This window comes from Scyliorhinus canicula, chromosome 18 (assembly GCF_902713615.1).
Source record: "Scyliorhinus canicula chromosome 18, sScyCan1.1, whole genome shotgun sequence".
NCBI classification, from domain to species: domain Eukaryota; kingdom Metazoa; phylum Chordata; class Chondrichthyes; order Carcharhiniformes; family Scyliorhinidae; genus Scyliorhinus; species Scyliorhinus canicula.
The window spans coordinates 80,154,731-80,174,540 of NC_052163.1; the positions used below are offsets into that span (position 1 = coordinate 80,154,731).

Below are 19,810 nucleotides of genomic sequence, written 5' to 3' on the forward strand. Positions count from 1 at the left end.
ATAGAAACAATGTACAGTGTTATGGGCCAGGGTTTAGAGAACCCCAAAGTGTATCATGGAGTTCACCTGACCCACAACTTTTAATAGATTGTGGTATGGGGAGCACAGGGCCCACTCTACAGGTGTGGTACAGCAGAAATGGAAAAGTATTTTTTAAAGCAAAACAATATTTATTTTATGAACTGAAGTTAACCTTTTTAAAACATACAGTGAACATCTCAGCAACCATCAATTCAAATACAACCCCCAAAGAATACAACACTAAGTAATACTTAATAGCTTCCCAAACAACATCCAGAAGACAAAAGAAACACCTTTTAACAGAAGCACATCAGGTTTACATTCACTACTGAGAACATTTATAATTCTGAATTCACCGAATGATCAAGAGACAGTCTTTTCATGGCAGAGAGATCAATAGTACACCTGCTCTGTCTGGCTTCAGCTCCAACACTGAAAACAAAACTAAAACACACCCTGCAGCAAACAGCCTAAAACAAAAGTAAAAAGCTGACAGTCAGCCCAGCTCCGCCCACTCTCTGACATCACTGCAGTACTAAACACCCATTTTTTAAAGGTACTCTCACATGACAGCAGGGTTACGGGTAAAAGGAAGGGGAACGGCACTAAGTCATGATGTTATTTGGAGAGCCAATACAGATACAATGGGCTGAAAGGCCTCCTACTGCACTGTGACAATTCTGTGATCCTGTGAAGAGCTTAGAAGAGGCAAGAGCAGTGAGCAGCAGTATTAAGGGAGGAGAGCAACAGGTTCAAGAGGGGTGAACAAGAAAACTAGAAAGGAGAGCAGTGGAGTTATGAGAGAAGCAGCAACACAATGGTATGTAAATCTGATGTGTTTTCTACATATTGTGGTGTCACCAGGGGCTGTGTTCTGGAAGGACGGAACTTTTCTCATAAAGTTCTCCCATTCCTTGACAGTTGCACCCAACCAAGGTGGCCACAGGAAGTCAACCAGGAAGTCACATGGTAGACTGATGGAAATGCCCCATCAGTGCACAGCGTTGTACCACACATTGTCCAAAATAGTGTTAATAGCAGGGATTACTACTGGTCAGTTTGCATTCCTTCAACTCCCTGACAGCTCCAATTTATACTGTTTACAGCTGTGCTGCAGCCATCAAATATTAATTGGTCAGCATTGTGAGTTTGTGCCAATGTCTGGTCAACCTTTCCATGTCCTATCAGCAGTACCTTTTATTTTTTTTTAATTTAGAGTACCCAATTATTATTTTTTTTCCAATTAAGGGGCAATTCAGCATGACCAATCCACCCACCTTGCATATCTTTGGGTTCTGGGGGTGAAACCCATGCAGACACGGGAGGAATGTGCAAACTCCACACGGATAGTGACCCAGGGCCGGGATTCAAAGCCGGGTCCTCAGTACCACAGTCCCAGTGCTAACCACTGCGCCACATGCCGCCCCAGCAGTGCCTTTTATAACTCTCTTTCCTTTCCCATGTTCTGTGTGACTTAAGTTTGACCACATGATTGGACAAGTACCAGGGACAAGAGGCTGCAATTGTAGAGCAGGAACTTGGTAATAAGGAACAGAGAACAAGGAATAAAGATCAAGGAGTGAGGGACCACGAACCAGGGATCAAAGACCATCATAGAATCAACAGTGCAGAAGGAGGCCATTCGGCCCATCGAGTCTGCACCAGCTCTTGGAAAGAGGAACCTACTCAAGCCCACACTTCCACCCTACCCCCATAACCCAGTAACCCCACCCAACGTTAAGGGCAATCTTGGACACTAAGGGCAATTTAGAATGGCCAATCCACCTAACCTGCACATCTTTTGACTGTGGAACAAAACTGGAGCACCCGGAGGAAACCCACACACACACGGGGAGAACATGCAGACGCCGCACAAACAGTGACCCAAGCCGGGAATCGAACCTTGGACCCTGGAGCTGTGAAGCAATTGTGCTAACCGCTATGCTATTGTGCTGTCCGTGAATTCCAGTTGCTCTTGGGACAGTGTCTGTGCAGCACCAAGTAGAAGAGGTCACAGGAAAATTGGCCTTCAAATCACAAATTACTGCAGGTGAGGGTCTGCACATGCAGAGGACAAATTTCTTCCTGATATATCTCAAAAGATCTGTGGCAAAATGGCCAATAGCCTGATTCTTAAGCACAACACAGAATTGGACACTTTAAATTCAGAATTGACACTTTAAATTAAATCACAGTCAGAACCACAGACAGACCTGAATTCAAATAGCCAAGTTCGAATGCACTGGTCAGAGACTGACAAGCCTGAACGTGTCCTTTAAACAGGAGATTGGAGATAATCGGCCGCATTCAGATAGATCGATGATTGTGGATTGCCCAGATGCAGCCAGACTTTTTGGCACCTTGATTTCCTGCCATTACCTTATATGGGATAAGGTTACGTGCAGACAGTGCACCCAAGGATGGATGCCCCGGGGGGGGGGGGGGGGGGGGGGGTTCCTGGTGTCCTGCAGGATTGCAATCAGCAATTCTATTGGGTGTTGTGACCCCGTTCAGTGACCTCATTGGCTGAGGGCCAGAGAAACCTCTGGAAGGGCGCAAAGAGGAGGATAAAAAGAGTCACCCAGAGACCCTCCCCAGCGAAGACCCGACACGGAGACGACTTGACAGCAGACCAGAGGACGGACGGACCTTCACAGACCGAGGGCCCTGAGACAACGGCAACTCAGAGGATTAGACCCGCAGCTCGATTAAGTTCATCAGCACGGGTATTAGAATCTTGGGCAGATAATATTTTGGATAATTTGGGAGAATAACTATTTTACTGTGTTTGTGAATAAATTGGAGCTGAATCATGAACCTGTGTTTGTCCTTTGTTCATCTCGCAAATGGGTAAATCATTTTACTAATAAACTGGTCGATGTGCCTGGTAATTTCCAGACAACAAATCCTAACCACGAATCCTCCTCAGTGATGTCCTATTCATAGATTATACAAAATGCAGCAGGCAATTACAGGTTAATAATACAAGTTTGAATCTCAATACAATCAATTACACCTTACAGGGACATTAAATCTGTGCAATTAGTCAGTTGATAGCTCAATAAATAATTCACTGGTCAATACACAGGTAGACAGAGGTTACTGACCACTCAGTATTTCATGCTGTTTTAAAGCAATTTTATGACGGAGTCATATCCTCATGATAAGCGGTCACACAAGAGCAATAGAATTTAATGTATTGACCATTGATGGAAAAGGATATGAGCAACGTTCCCTCGAATTTCTATTTGGTCTGCCTGCTTGTTGCACTGCAAAATGCCTTTAAGATGGTGTGAAACTATTGCATGTTTGTCTTAAAGGGAACATTGTTTTCACATCGCCTGTTAGTTCCCTGTGTGGCACATTCCTGATTGCTGGGCATTGGCACACCCGACAGCTTAATAAACCAGTGGAGAGGAGTGGGAGCCAGTCTATTAATCCCCCTCTCCAGCCCGGGAGAACTGAGGTTAATTGTACGCTCCCTGCCGAGTTGAATTGATTCAGGCCTTGAGCCAAACCTGAGATCTTCCTGGTGTGGGTGAGGACAGGATGAGGATGGACAGCAATATCCCACAGTCCAATAGCCAGCTACCTCTTATTGACGAGGCATCCACATTAACATTAAGCCATGGATGACAATTCCCACCGTCACAGCGAGGTGAGAAGCAGCCAGAGTTTGGGAGAAAGGCACTGAGCAGGAGGGGAGCGGGCAAGTGGGAGGGTCGGAGCAGGAGAGAATGGGGGAGGTCAGGGGAGGGAAGCAGCGAGTGGGAGGGGAGCAGCGAGTGGGGGGGGATTGGGAGGGAAGTGGCGGCGGGAGGTACAGGAAGGGAAGGGGAATGGTGAACAGGATGGTCAGGGAGGGGAGCAGGAGGATTGGGGGCAGGTAAATAGCAAACGGGAGGGTCGGTGAGGGAGGCAGCAGAGGAATATTATACTGTAGAATTATACTTTAGAATTGGGAAAGTGAATACTTTGTCCTGGGTTTAGGACTCCATTAACCACAGTACTTCTTTCAGCAGTAATTCTTCTGCTTCAATTGTTCAAACCTTCTTCAATTTATTTTCTCATCATCGTACCTCCTCAACTTTTAACCCTCATCTCTCCATTTTATCCTCTGCTGAAGAGAGAGGACTGGTTTCCATGGTGACATGCAGCTGGTCTCCATTACCTATCCAAATCAGCCATCCTTTCCGTGTTACTCCTTGCAATTAATTTTGGCAGCAAGAAACTTCCATCTTAGAATCATGACAGTGCAGAAGGAGGCCATTCAGCCCATCGCGTCTGCACTGACCCTCGGAAATGTTACCCTGTGTAGGGTCAAGTCTCTGCCTATCCTCTTAACCCAGTAACCCCACCTAACCTAAGCTCTAACCTTTTGGGCGTTAAGGGGCCAATCATGGCCAATCCACCTTACCTGTACATCTTTGAGCTGTGGGAGGAAACCGGGGCACCCGGAAGAAACCCTCGCAGACATGGGGAGAAGGTGCAACTTCCACACAGTCCCCCGAGGCTGGAATTGAACCTGGGTCCCTGGCGCGGTGAGGCAGCTGTGCTAACCACTTTGCCGCCATGCTGCCCCAAAGGATGCTGAATATCACAACTGACTAATTGTGGGATTCAGACTTACTTAATACTTCAAGCTGTCAGATCTGTTGAACCTGTGTGTCAGCCCTTTTGAATCTGATTGCCAGATTCACTATATTGGCCTGTTTGCACACCCCAATGCAAATGGTTTTGAAATCCCACTTTAAACTGGGTAGGTTTATAACCTGAGCTTGAATTCACTCAGGCTGATATCATTTAGGTCTCCACATTTCTCTCTGTCTCTTGCTGTTTGTCTGTTGGTGACAAAGGTCCTGAGTGGGATTCTCAGTTGGCGGACGCCAAAATCGGGAAACGCGATTGGGTGGAGAACAGGTTCCGACGCCAAAATCGTGGAGAGCGCCGATTTGACACCAAAGCGCGATTTTCCGTCACCTCGACAGCAGTGTCAAGGGTCTGGAACGAATGTACAGTAAACACCATTTGCTTATCATTAGCCGGCCTGACCCAGTATTCCCTGGGGCCTCCGTAATTCTCCGCCTCCGATGGGCCCAGTTCCTGACGGCACGATTCACTTGTGCTTTTAAAAATCGTGAAACCGGCTTCGTGGACAAGGGAGAGAGAGGAGGTAGGACACAGAGAGATGTGACTGTGGGCAGCTGGGCTGGACACTGGCCGGCTGGCTGGGGTGGGGGGGGGGACCCATCAGGGCTGTGGGGGGGGAAGGGGGGGTGACACGGGGACGGGCCGAGTGGCCGGGGTGACCACCCCCCATTGGTCTGGGGTGGTGTGCAGGCACACACCGCCATTGCCGCGGCCTGCAAGGCAGGCAGCTTGCTGCGTACCCCATTGACCACCCACCTTGGCCCCTGGTTCTGCAGAGTGACACCGGCCTTATGGTGCTCCCAACCCCTCACACCACCCTCTGCCATACCTACCCTGCAGAACATCAGGCAGCCCACCCAAGGGCAATGCCCACTGCAGCATAGTAGCACAATGGTTAACAATGTGGCTTCACAGTGCCCGGGTCCCAGGTTCGATTCCCAGCTGGGTCACTGTCTGTGCGGAGTCTGCACGTTCTCCCCACGGGTTTCCTCCGGGTGCTCTGGTTTCCTTCCACTAGTCCCAAAAGATGTGCTATTAGGTAATTTGGACATTCTGAATTCTCCCTCAGTGTACCCGAACAGGCGCTGGAATGTGGCGACGAGGGGCTTTTCACAGTAACTTCATTGCAATGCAAGCCTCCTTTACAATAAAGATTATTATTATTATACAGGGGTGCTGGATGAGGGCCGCGGAGCATACCGCTGGCATGCGAAATGCCAGCCGACGATGCCCCTGGCATCAGGGACAGGCACCAGGACCAGAGTCCCCACGGTGCCGGGCAACAACATGACCAGAGCCTACAGTCCAAACCGGGGCCACCATGTAGCCTGGTAGACCTGGTTGGGCACGGGGGTTACGCACTATGCTATCATGACGGCCTTTCAGCCCCAGCAGACAATTGATGTAGGAATTCAACCAGCAATGGTGGCCTTCCTGCCAGTTGTTGCAGTCCTGGGGGATGTCCTGCAGCTGTTCGAGCTGGAGCTGCTCAAAGAGGAGGAAGCTGCAGCAGCAGAGGCTGCCCCAGAGAACAGGAGGCAGCCACCAAGAATGGAGAACCGGCGATGTAGGAGGCCTCACGTCTACCAGCAGCGCCTGTCATTAGAGGACCTACCGGATCGGGCATGCCGTCCAAGACTCCTGCCGTGGGGGGCCTCCGCTGTGGCCTGGCCCGCGATCAGGGCCCACTGATCAGCGAGCCGGTCTCTCGGGCTGGGGGCCTCTTGTGTTCTGCGCTGGCCCCTGTAGCCCTACGCCATGTTGTGTCAGGGCCGGCGTGAAGAAGGGACCCACTGTGCATGCGCACATTGGCACCAGTCCTACTGCGCAAGGCGCCCATCTGACGCCGGGATCAGGGTCGCTCCAGTGCCGTGCTGCCCAGTGTAGGGATCAGAATCGCTGCTCCTGAGGCCATGTTGATGCCATCGAGAAACACAACGGCATTTACAATGGCGTCAACACTTAGCCTTAGGATTAGAGAATCTTGCCCTGAATGTCTCTGGATGTTCAACACTCAACTAATAGGATGGAGGGAGAGAGAGAGAGAGAGAGAAAGTTAAAAATAACCTAATTTAAAATGTGTTATTCAAAGGGGGCAAATAGTGACAGTTGAAAGTGAGCCTGTCCTCGAAGGGAAGCTTGTTTTAGCTCTGCAGTCTCTATAGAAGCAATTTAAATATTGTCATGTTTAATCCTCCTGCGAATTGCAACTTCATTCTCAACAGATGGTGAGCTGACTACACTCACCTCACTTTTCTTGAATTTCACTTTTAAACTCTTCATTTTCGTTGTTTTGTGGCCCTCTCCTGCTCGTCTCTGGGATGCTGCGAGCTGGGAGGTAAGGGAAGAAACAAATAGTATCTGTCATGATATGCAGACATGCACATAATGAAATACAGACAGGCAGCTAATGAACACAGAGAACAGGACATAACCAATCAACAGGCAGAACACTTGGGGGTGGTTTCCTATCATAAAAGGCATGAGGCACTCACACTCCGCCTCTTTCCACTGGGGACATCTACAGAGTGAGTCAGGTGTATATATCACATAACACCTACTGCACTTGGCTAAGAGCTAGTCTGGTTCAGTCAGACAGAGTGATCACACTTAGGTTAGCAGAGAGTTGGACTCACAGAGAATTGAGCTAACTGTGTGACAGGTTCAATAAATCAAATTGAACTAACCTCAAGGCCTGGAATATATTTCAGTTATAGCTGCATCCCGTTGCAGCCCGTGTTATCTCAGTGTGCTTAATACAACAGTATCAAAACTGGCTCAATCGCTCGATTAGTCAAAGACCAGAATCTGCAGACTTTGCATTTTAATAAATCCGCTTATCCTCAATTGCACTTTGATATAAATAGGTGTATACATATTATATAGAGGGCATAGAGTTACATTGTGAGATGCAAAGGAGATCAATTACTCTGCAATACACGGGATCAATTAACCTGCAATATACACAAGAGGCGGAATTTTCCCATTTTGAGACTAAGGGCACAATTCTCCCAAACATTTCTGAATAGGGAGCTGGAATCTCGGTTCTGGTTGCGATTCTCCGGAAAGATTTCTCAGTGTGGGAGCGAGCAGGAATTGCCTCGAGCTTCCTGGTGCTCAATCTAGCAAGGCCGACAATGCTATTCATCACTAATTGGGCCTCTCGCCACAAATGAAGACTCACCAGCTGGGGCGCGCCCCGTTAACAGCAGCACTTACCCAGCCAACCCCAGCCAGCTTGCATCAATGGCACTGAGCAGACCAGCCCCAGGATTTGGGGAAGCTAACCTAGGGAGGCTGCTGGCCACAGTGGAGGCCAGGAGGATTGTCCTGTTCCCCCGAGGGCCTTGGTTAGCCACAGGACAGCTAGTGCTGTATGGGAAGAGGTGAGGGTGACTGTGAGCACTGGGAGTGTGATCAGGAGGGCTGGCCTCCAGTGCTGGAAGAAGGTCAATTACCTAAACCGGGCAGCACGACTGAGTAGACAACATAGTCTTCTCCCCCGAGACCGTCAGCCTCCCTCCCCCTAACGGGAGGCTGACGGTCGCCCCAGGAGGTGAGGAACCACCGTGCCCCACCCAGAGGACCTATCAAACAGGAGTTGTCATTGCCTTACTGACTGACCCATCCCTCCCACTGACCACATGTCCATTCTCCTGCAGGTTCTCCAGCTGACGGCGTAGGCCCATCCTGGCTACCCCCTAGCCTCCCAGGAGACCACCTCAGAGAAGAGCTCCAAGGATACCACCATAATAGTCACGGCAAGCTGTCAACCCCACCCTCCACCAGCACAAATACACACACCTCGGTGGGAAATGTTAATGGTCAGGCTTCTGGGGGCACAATCTGGTGAGCCCAGCACTGCTGCAGGAACCCCAGGCGAGAGAGTAGTCAGAGTTCTGCTGGATCCCAAGACCCAGCTGGTTCCCAGCCTGATGCTGAGCCTGTGGAACAGGGTTGCCCAGAGGTGATGGAGATGTCAGCAACACTCCAGCAGGTCCATAGCCGCTTAGAGGAGTCCCAAACACTATGGGCAATGGAGATGGCACTGGAAATGCATGGCACTGAGGCCAATACTGCTAAGGTGACGACCGCAGTGGAGAGCCTGGTACATGACATTAGCAGCATTAGTGAATGTATGTTTCTATTAGATCCCCCCTCAACCTTCTGAATTCCAGTGAATATAATCCCAATCTACTCAGCCTCTCCTCATACGATAACCCCCTCAACTCCGGAATCAGCCTAGTGAACCTCCTCTGCACCCCCTCTAGTGCTAGCACATCCTTTCTCAAGTGTGGAGACCTAAAATGCACACAGTACTCCAGGTATGGCCTCACCAGCACCTTGTACAACTGCAACATTAGCTCTCTACTTTTAAACTCAATCCCCTTCGCAACGAAGGACAAAATTCCATTTGTGTTCCTAATTACTTGTTGCACCTGCAGACCAACCTTCTGTGACTCATGCACAAGTACACCCAGGTCCCTCTGCATAGCAGCATGCGCAGCTTTTTATCATTTAAGTAATAATCCGTTCTATTGTTACTCCTACCAAAATGCACAACTTCACACTTATTGACATTATACTCCATCTGCCAGACCTTTGCCCACTCACTCAATGTGTCAATGTTCCTCTGTAAGGTTTTACAGTCCTCAATACACTTTGCTCTGCCACACACCTTCATGTCATCTGCAAACTTGGATACCTTACACGTAGTTCCCAACTCCAAATCGTCTATATAAATTGTAAATAATTGTGGTCCCAACACCGATCCCTGAGGCATACTGCTCGTCACTGATTGCCAGCCAGAATAGCACTCATTTATTCCCACTCTTTGTTTCCTGTTAGACAACCAATCCTCTATCCATGCTAGTACTCTACCCTTAACACCATGCATCCTTATCTTATGCAGCAGCCTCTTGTGCGGTACCTTGTCAAAGGCCTTTTGGAAATCTAGGTACACCACATCCACTGGGTCCCCTTTGTCTACCTTGCTCGAAACGTCTTCATAGAATTCCAAGAGATTCGTCAAGCATGACTTGCCCTTCATAAATCCATGCTGCGTCCGTTCAAAAGGACAATTTCTATCGAGGTGCCCTCCCATCTCTTTCTTGATAATAGACTCAAGCATCTTCCCCACCACAGAGGTTAAGCTAACCGGTCTATAATTCCCCATCTTTTGTCTACTTCCCTTTTTAAACAGTGGCGCCACATTTGCTGTTTTCCAATCCTGTGGGACTGCCCCAGTATTCAGCGAATTTTGGAAAATTACCGGCAGTGCATCTGCTATTACTCCAGCCATCTCTTTCAGTACCCTGGGATGCATTCCATCAGGGCCAGGAGACTTATCTATTCTGAGTTCCATTAGCTTGCCCAACACTTGCTCTTTCGTGATAGTAATGGTTTCCAGGTCCTCACCTACCTTCTTCTCTCGGTCAATTGCTGGCATGTTATTAGTGTCCTCCACTGTGAAGACCGATACAAAATATTTGTTCAATGCCTCCGCCATTTCATCATATCCCATAACTAAATGACCATCTCATCCTCTAACGGACCAATGTTTAATTTAGCCACTCTTTTTAGTTTTATATAATTATAAAAACTTTTGCTATCTGTCCTTATATTCTGTGCCAGTTTTTTTTTCGTGTTCTATCTTACTTTTCTTTATGGCTCTTTTCGTGGCTTTCTGCTGACCTTTAAAGTTTTCCCAATCTTCTAGTTTCCCGCTGATCTTGGCCACTTTGTAAGCCTTCTCTTTCAATTTGACAGCCTCATGTTTCTCCTTAGACACCCATGGTAGATTACCTCTTTTCTTACAATTCTTCCTCCTCACTGGAATATACTTTTGTTGAGCACTGTGAAAGATTTCTTTGAAAGTACTCCACTGCTCCTCAACTGTCCTACCATAAAATATTTGTTTCCAGTCTACTTTAGCGAGGTCCTTCCTCATTCTATTGTAGTCCCCTTTGTTCAAGCATAGGACCCTGGTATTGGATTCTATCATCACACTCTCCATCTGTATACTAAATTCAACCATGCTGTGATCAGTCCTCCCAAGAGGATCCCTAACGATGAGGTCATTAATTATTCCTGCCTCATTACACAGGACCAGATCTAGGATAGCTTGCTCTCTCGTCGTTCCATTGCATATTGTTCCAGAAAACTATCCCGGATACATTCAACAAACTCCTCTTCAAGGCTACCCTGACCGAGCTGATTTGACCAATCTATATGCAGATTAAAATCTCCCATGATAACTGCTGTACCCTTTTCACAGGCATTAGTTATCTCTTCATGCCCGCCCACCCATGGAAATCCACTTGGGTTGTGTGAAGTGCTCACTCAACCACGATTTCCAATTCCCTTTTAGCGAAAGCCTTTAGCCACGCACGCCCCACCTTCTTATGGCGGAGGGTGCTCTACCCCTAGCCGAGGGTTCCCCAACTGCATTGAGTTACTGGGGTAACCTTTGGGCTATTTTCCTGTGAGCAAAGATGGCTACTCCCCTCCTCGGCTCCCCACAGAAGACCTTCCGCCACATTCACCTTTTTCAAATGGAGTACTAATTGGGGCCAGCGTGATAACTTGCTGAATGATGGGCGACCGTTGGATATGTGGTGGTTCTTGTTAATTGTGTGGAAATCGGGCTTAAGTGGTGATAATTGGTATCTCTCCACGCTGTAGCGGAATCCCGATTTTGCCTGCCCGAGTGGGCCGATTGCATCGCAAACTGTTTGGCACCTGGCGCGGTTCTCGTTTTTGGCCTCTCCCGCAATGTGGCCGGAGAATCTCACCCTAGGTTCTGTGACCAGTAGAGAATCACGGGAAATACCTTCTCACTTTCAGAGCACCAGCCAAGAGAAATTCATGTCATACAAATGGGTTGGCACGATGCCCACGTGCCACCCGCCAGATTCCCGGCCCCTCTGGCGTCTGATTCACTGGGGTCAGGAATTGTGTTCAGAATATGACAAGCTGGAGCAGCGTTTAAGCGCTCCACTCACCACAGACCATCATTCCAGACAATATGATGGCCGTTAAAAGTCCTGCTCCAAGGTTCCGAAAGTCAGATATCAACTGAATGCTGGACACCAATGAGGAGAGGAAGGATACCCTCTTCCCTTGGGTGGGGCAGAGACTCATGCCCGCCCTTCTGAAAAATGGGATGAACATAGAACATACAGTGCAGAAGGAGACCATTCGGCCCATCGAGTCTGCACCGACACACTTAAGCCCTCACTTCCACCCTATCCCCGTAACCCAATAGCCCCTCCCATCCTTTTTGGACACTAAGGGCAATTTTATTATGGCCAATCCACCTGACCTGCACGTCTTTGGACTGTGGGAAGAAACCAGCGCACACGGAGGAAACCCATGCAGACATGGAGTGAACGTGCAAACTCCGCACAGACAGTGACCCAGCAGGGAATCGAACCTAGTACCATGGCGCTGTGAAGCCACAGTGCTATCCACTTATGCTACTGTGTTGCCCATATGAGATGGCAGAGGCAGTCAGTGCTGCCAGCCTCACCAGGAGGACCAGCAAGCAATGGCAAAAGAAGATGAACGACAGCCTTGGAGCAGCTCAGTGAGTCCCCACCTCTGTGCCCCTGGCATCACTCTTGTCCCTCACTCACTCCTCACATCAGCTCCAATCTCCTGGAGGCAAACAACATCCCAAGCAGATGTTGCACTTCTGGAAAAGATGATCACACCACTGGTGCATAGCCATGATCTATTGGAGGGGGTGTCAGCAACTTTCCAGCACCTGCAAGTACAGCTGGAGGAGTAAAGCCGCCTTCAGGTGCAGGAGATGGTGTTGTCAATGTGTGGCACCTCGGTCAACACTGAAAGGATGGCAGCTGCGGTGGAAGGCCAGGGGCAAGACGTCAGAGCCATGTGTCAGAACATCCAAAGCTTGAGGAACACTGTGCTACCCATGGGACAGGAGAGCCCAGTCACAGACGTTCATGTTCTGGGTGCACTTGGCACTCCAGAGCTCAGCCGGTTCACAATGGCTGAGGGCATCGAGAGCCGGGCGCTGACTGAATTTAGCCAGTCACAGAAGGACATGCCACAGGCACAGAGAGACATGACATATTCCCAGAGGGACATGACTGAGGCAGTGAGGGAGATGGCTCCATTCTGAGGGCCATGCCCCAGTCTCAAGTGCACCATGGCTGAGAGCATTTAGACAATAGTGATGACAAGGGTGTGACAAATTAAGTTCTTTACCCGTCAGTCTGGTCTCAATAAAACTCGAGAGGGATCTGTAGGTATGGTATTATTTATTTTTAAACAACTTGCAAGGCTGACCCGCTCTATAGAGACTCAGAACACATACAGTCTCCTGAAGCTCCCAGAACCGAGTGAGATCGGAGACAAAGATCTTCTATACATATCATTCAAATACCATCAAGTTTCACATACAAGATTCCCATAGGTCATCCTATACACCTCCTGACCTGGCCATATATCCTGATTGGCTCACTTTGCATTCCTCAACCCTGAGTCTCTTGTTACCCAGCATTCTTTTAACTATCCTCTGAACGAGGCTCCCCTCCCCTCTTCCTGGCCATGCTTCGCTCAATTCCTTTGTTCATTGCCTGCTTTGCTGAATTCCTTTGTTCATTGCCTGCTAACTCACTACCATCAGACCGGCTCTATCCTCTATATTATTCTAACTAATTATCCCATTTTGCATCCAGCTCTATCCTCTACATTATTCTAATTAATTAGCCCATATTATATCACATTCGTTTGTTCAATTCCTCAGGTGGGCCTACAGGATTGGCAGCACCAGGTGATGGTGGCACCTCCGGAGCCCCCTTTGTGTCTCCTGTTCATCCCATGGAGTAGCCTGGGGACCAGCAAGCACCCTAAAGGAGGGAGAAATGATGGAGCCAAACCCAGCGCCTCTTGCAAGGGAGGTGCTGGAACACCTCAGCCCATCTGAATCCCACCCACCTGACACTGGCGCATCTCATGGGCAGCGGGAAGAACAGGCTGACATGTCGTCACCTCTGACACCCAAAAGTCAGCTGGACCCATCCAGGCCTGGGCACCTCCAGAGGACATGCCTGTCAAGGGCATCACAGGGCAGAGAGGAATGCACTTCCTGGGAGGGTGGTAGAGGTACGTTGCCTCACATCCTTTAAAAAGTACCTGGACGAGCACTTGGCATGTCTGAACATTCAAGGCTATGGGCCAAGTGCTGGTAAATGGGATTAGGATTGGCAGATCAGTGCCTTTCATGCAGCGGTGCAGACTCGATGGGCCGAGTGACTGATGCACTGTGTTTTTCTGTGAATCTGTGAGACAAGGAACAGGCCTACCTCCACTTCTGATGTGCTGTCTGGACTAACACCTCGAATGAGCGGTAGGCCACAAAACAGTAGAAAGATAGATGCCACTTAAATTGGCATGGATGTAGGAGTGGGCAGATAGTAAGGGGGGGGGGGGAGAAAGAGGACACATTGCACCACCAGTCCAATCTGCCTCCAACCTCTGTTACACGGGTGTGAAGGATAGGTGGGGGGAGGAGGGTGTTGTGCGGAGGCTGGGTGGGTTGTAGGGGCACCCATGACACATGAAGGTCCCACAGGGTTACACCCTCACCGAGAGGTTGCAGGGCAAGGGGGCCGCATTGTATGACAGTATCCCCAGTGAGTGAACCTAACTGTTCACCATCCCCCACAATCCCCCCATGGCTCTCCACACCGCCCTCAACATTTTTGGGCCGTTGCGAAGAAATTCCCAGCACATGTGCAGTGATCACTTGGCAGCACAATGCTGTGTTATCTTAAAGACAGGAGTCAGACTTTGCCAAACAATGAATGGATACTATGTTATTCTCTAAATCTGAATAAAGATTGTAGACTTCCAGTTAACACAAATAACACAAGGTCCTCACCTTCTAAGTAATTAAAGCAATTATAGATTTCTCTAGCTTTATGCCCTCCTATTGAGAGTATTGGGCTATTTCCGTTGCATCAGAGGCAGTGCTTAAATCATTAACTGTGATAAATATTTGGAACAGCTGTTCAAACATTTTCCAGTTATAACTTAAATCACCGGTTGTTTCCAGCTGCCATGGAGTTCCAACAAGTTCCATCGAATCAGTTAGTCGTCGAGGATCCATTTGCTGCAAAGTCTTCCACAGTCGAATATCCGGTTTAAGTTTTTCTTCTCTTGCTGGTGTCTAGCTAGCTTTCTGAAATCACTCCTGGTAACATATGTTATTCTCTCAATCTGAATAAAGATTGTAGACTTCCAGTTAACACAAATACTTTATTCAGTGGGTTTGTTCTGTTTCCAGAGCTTAACTAGATATAATACAGTCAAGAGGTATGCCCAGTGAAGCTAAGGTAAGCTGCCTATGCTGAGCCGTCTCTGTCTGCTGCTTCTCACTAGCCCTGTGCTTCTGAAAGAGGCGGATCCTCCCTTGGGTTGGACCCTTTATTCCCGTCTCTGATGCTGCCCTCTAGTGATGCTGTGGCTGTTACATCTGTGCTGCAGTCCCTGGTTGTATGTGAAGATGTATGTACAGATCTACAGATCATTACAACCCCCCCCCCCCCCGTTTTATTGGACATGTTTTCTAGACTGGCCTCAAGAAAACTGTACATAACAAGTGGTGAGAATATGCAAATCTGCAAACTGTGAAAATGATAAAAGCAATACAGAAACAATTAACTGTGTTATGAGTCCATCGTGAGAAATGTCCATATTTGTCTTGTGCGTGTGTTGAAGTGTCGTTACAAATCTAGCGATCGGATGCCTTACGGTTTCTGCTGGAGCGTCTTAACGGTGGTAGTAGGGATGACGGTTTGATGTCATCAAGAGTACTGTCTGGGGTTGTGTGGCGAGGAACGTCCTGTGGACAAATGGACTCGGTCAAGTCCAGTGTGGGAAATACTGGCGTTGTAGGTCGAATCACTAACAGATCCCGGCAGTTACGATGAAAAAGTTCTTCCGCAGACGGTTTGACAATGTAGGACCACGGTGCCTCCTACCTGATTACCGTAGCTGACTCAGACCATCCGCCTTCTGGGTCCCTGATTCTGATGGTGTCACCTATTGTCAGTGGCTTGAGTGGGATCACATGTTGATCGTAGTATTGTTTTTGTTTGGACCGTAGTACCTGCATTTTGTCGAGTACCAAAGCGTTATTGGGGTCTCGGAATTGAATCGCCGGTAGGGGTGTCCGGATGTCCCTGCCGAAGAGCATCTGTGCTGGCGACAGTCCTGAGCTCAATGGGGTGCTCGGTATAATAACAGGGCTAGGTTGATGTTGAAATGTGACTCGGCTGCTTTGCTGATGAGTCATTTAATGATTTGGACACACTTTTCCCCTGTTCCATTTGATTGCGGGTAGCGATTCTGTGTCGCACCGTTGTCTGACCTCGACTTTTTCCTGTGTTTGTGGTATTGATTCTGTATGTTATCGTTCGTGAAAGCTGTTTTGCTTGTTTGTTCTGGAGCAGATGTGAATAGTGAGATTCTTTATCATGCCATGGCATGTTTGTAGTCTTGTCATTGTTTCGCAGTGTGCTGTGGCATTGTCCTTCATGTGCAGAGTTGTACCATGTTGTACAGGTCGTTGTTTCATTGTTGTTGTTTCTGTCGTTTCTGTCTTTGTTGTTTTCGTTGTCGTTCTTGTTGTTTTTGTTGTTTCTGTCTTGTTTGTTTTCATTGCCATTCTTGTTGTTGTCGTTCTTGTTCTTTTTGTCGCGCTTGTGGATTCTGTTTTCGTTGTTTTTGCTTTTATTCTTGTTCTTTTTCTTGTTGTGCTTGTTGTTTCTGGGATGCTTCTTGTTGCGTTTGTCGTTCTTGTTGCTATGCATGTTGTTTTTGTTGTTGTTCTTGTTTCTGCTGTGCTTCTTCCGGTTTTTGTTGTCCTTGTTGCGCTCAATGAGTGTGCCGTGTGGATGATTTGAGTAATTGTCACAGTTATTCGTGTCAGTGTCCTTTGTGGTATCGCTACATTGAGCGTATAGAACATAGAACATAGAACAGTACAGCACAGAACAGGCCCTTCGGCCCTCGATGTTGTGCCGAGCAATGATCACCCTACTCAAACCCACGTATCCACCCTATACCCGTAACCTAACAACCCCCCCTTAACCTTACTTTTAGGACACTACGGGCAATTTAGCATGGCCAATCCACCTAACCCGCACATCTTTGGACTGTGGGAGGAAACCGGAGCACCCGGAGGAAACCCACGCATACACGGGGAGGACGTGCAGACTCCGCACAGACAGTGACCCAGCCGGGAATCGAACCTGGGACCCTGGAGCTGTGAAGCATTTATGCTAACCACCATGCTACCGTGCTGCACAATTCTTGAGAATTGTGAGAATGACCTAAAGTTGCATTGATGGTGGTGACATCAGTCATTTGTGGATTCGATTCCTCTTCTTTGCTTACTTGGTACTCCTCTTCTAGTCATTTCTGGCTTACCGGAATCATCATTGATTTCTAGGTGCTCCTCTTTTGGAGTCATTTCAGGTTCATTTGAATCATGTGATCTCTTTGTGCTCCTCTTCTGGAGTCAAAATCTTCAGGATTTCTATTGACGCGGTCTCTCTGGACTCTTGGAGCTCCTCGTCTGGAGTCAAAATCTTCAGGATTTCAATTGACATGGTCTCTCTGGACTCATGGGTGGCCATCCTCTGATTATTGAGTGCTTCTGTGCAGACGAGCTGAGATATGTCAGTCTCGCTGTGATCCTGCACATCCTGTATGGGAATTGTGATTTCTTCGTCACTTGTCTCACATACAGTGGGTAGACATTGTGTCTTCTTCTGGTGGCTCAAATAAGCTTGATAGATCTTCATGGTCTTGTGCATGCATGGCGTTAGCTATGGAGTATTTGCTTGCTTCCATTTTTTAGACCGTCACCGAGCTGTCCTTGGAGGCTTGCATCACTCTCTTTGTGGAGGCTTGCGTCACTCTTTGTGGAGGCTTCCGTCGCTCTCTCTGTGGAGTCCTTCATCACTCTCTCTGTGGAGTCTGTCATTGATCTCTTTGTGGAGTCGTGCAGTATTCTCGCTGTAGAGTCAATCTGTGCTCTCTCAACGGAGTCGTTCTGTGCTCACTGTGTGGCGTCGTCTTCATCTTGGGTATTACTGTCATCTAATGTATCGACGATCTTCCATGGCACCATGGTATTGGATTCATCTACCATGAGAAGAGTCGTATTGAGCTTTTCAACCATGTTGCTGATGCTGTGATCAGGGTCTCTGAATAACTCAGCCATGTCTGAGCCGTATTGTGTGTATTGTTCGATAGACAAATCATCGCTTTTTGTTTCAGAGTTGCGACCATTTTCTTCATGTTCAATTAACAAATCATCTTCTTGTATGGAGGCTGGGACCCTTCGTGGTGAGTGGACTACTCTCTGCTTCTTGGTGTCAGGCCACAGCATAATCCTGCACTCACGAGTCGGGATGTCATATATTCTGGGCTGAAGATTCCCCATTCCAAAGAACTCGTCGGGGTCTTCACGGTACAACACCTCTAGTTGCAGTTCAGATTTGGTACTGGGGTAGCCATCTCCCAAGATGAAATCTTCATCTGACTCGTAGTCTACAAGGACCATATCATCTTCTAGGGTGATGCTAACTGCTTGTTCCAGTGTGTTGTGAAAGTTATTTTCAACTGCTGGTGTAAGTTTGGGCATTGTTCTGTCTTTTGAGGCAAGAAAATTGGGTTTTGCAGCTTCAAATTTCTTTTTGTTCATTTTCGTGCATTTCCCTTTTAAGTGGTCCTCTCACGTCATGACGCTCGTGACGTCATGCGTAGGACTCGATTGCCCATTCGCACACCGAGTTTCCTGTACCATGTGCTCTTTTTGCAACTGAGCATGTGCGGCTCCTTTCTCAAGATGGCTGCCGCTCAGAACCTCCGTCTTCCTCTGATTCAACCCTGTCTCCGCCTCGTGGTGAGTGTTCGCGCCATTTTTACCGATTTTGTTTTCTAAATGATGATTCTGTGTTTGTAGAGACTCAAAGTACTGATTTTGTTTTTGTTCATAAGCCAGGCATTTTTGTATAGCTCGAGTTAGATACTTATTTTGTGGAAGTTCTTCCCTCAAATTTGTATCAGATAGTCCATAAATTAATTGATGCATTATCACAGTGTCTCTGAAATCAGCATAATCACAGCCTGGTGGTATTAGCTTGAGATTTGTAATAAATTCAGAGATGGGCCCTCCGTTTCTCTGACAAGAGTTAAATCTTTCCAGCATCTCACCAGACTGACTGTTACAGCGTTCAGCAATGTTTTTGAGTATAACGTCTACTTTGGTGTTGTCCTCACCTTCTAAGTAATTAAAGCAATTATAGATTTATCTAGCTTCATGCCCTCCTGTTGAGAGTAGTAGGGCTATTTTCGTTGCATCAGAGGCAGTGCTGAAATCATTAACTGTGATAAATATTTGGAACAGCTGTTCAAACATTTTCCAATTATAACTTAAATTACCGGTTGTTTCCAGCTGCCATGGAGTTCCAAAAAGTTCCATCAAATCAATTAGTCGTCGAGGATCGATTTAATGTAGTCTTCCACAGTTGAATATCCAATGTGCTTCTGAAAGAGGCGGATCCTCCCTTGGGCTGGACCCTTTCTACCCGTCTCTGATGCTGCCCTCTAGTGGTGCTGTGGCTGTTACATCTGTCTGTAGTCCCTGGTGTATGTGCAGATGTATGTACAGATGTGCAGATCACTACAGGTACGACCCACTGATATGCCAACCCAGGGCCAACACCCTGTGGCGATGCTGGCATGACCCTCAGAGAGGGGAGGGGTGGAAGGTGGAGTGAAGGACTTTGAGAAAGGGAAGGGGTGAAGGGGCTAAGGGGAAGCTGGAATCTGTGTGGGGTGCATGGGGGGGGGGATGGTGTGGTGGGTAAAGAGATGGGACAGGGTAGCGACGCTGTCGGTGGCCTAGCCTCCTGGTTGGTAAATGGGGAGCTAAAGAGGTTGTCCATGTGTAGCAGCCCTGGATCACACGCTGGGCGGCCTGCCCAGACAATACAGATTCCATGCCCAGATCCTCCTGGACATTATCATCACCTCCTTGTCAGATGAGGCCTGTAGTTCCTCCTCTTCCTCCAGCATGTCACCCACTGCCAAA

General features: G+C 48.1%; 1 protein-coding gene across 1 annotated transcript in view; it reads right to left on the reverse strand.

The window, feature by feature from the left end:
* Positions 1–19,810, reverse strand: part of LOC119953464 (ankyrin repeat domain-containing protein 24-like) — a 209,016-nt gene that overhangs the window by 179,010 nt on the left and 10,196 nt on the right. The window contains exon 2 of the mRNA XM_038777775.1: positions 6,919–7,002. Coding sequence (XP_038633703.1) covers positions 6,919–6,954 — 36 coding nt within the window. The 5' untranslated portion in view covers positions 6,955–7,002. The remainder of the gene's footprint in view (positions 1–6,918; positions 7,003–19,810) is intronic.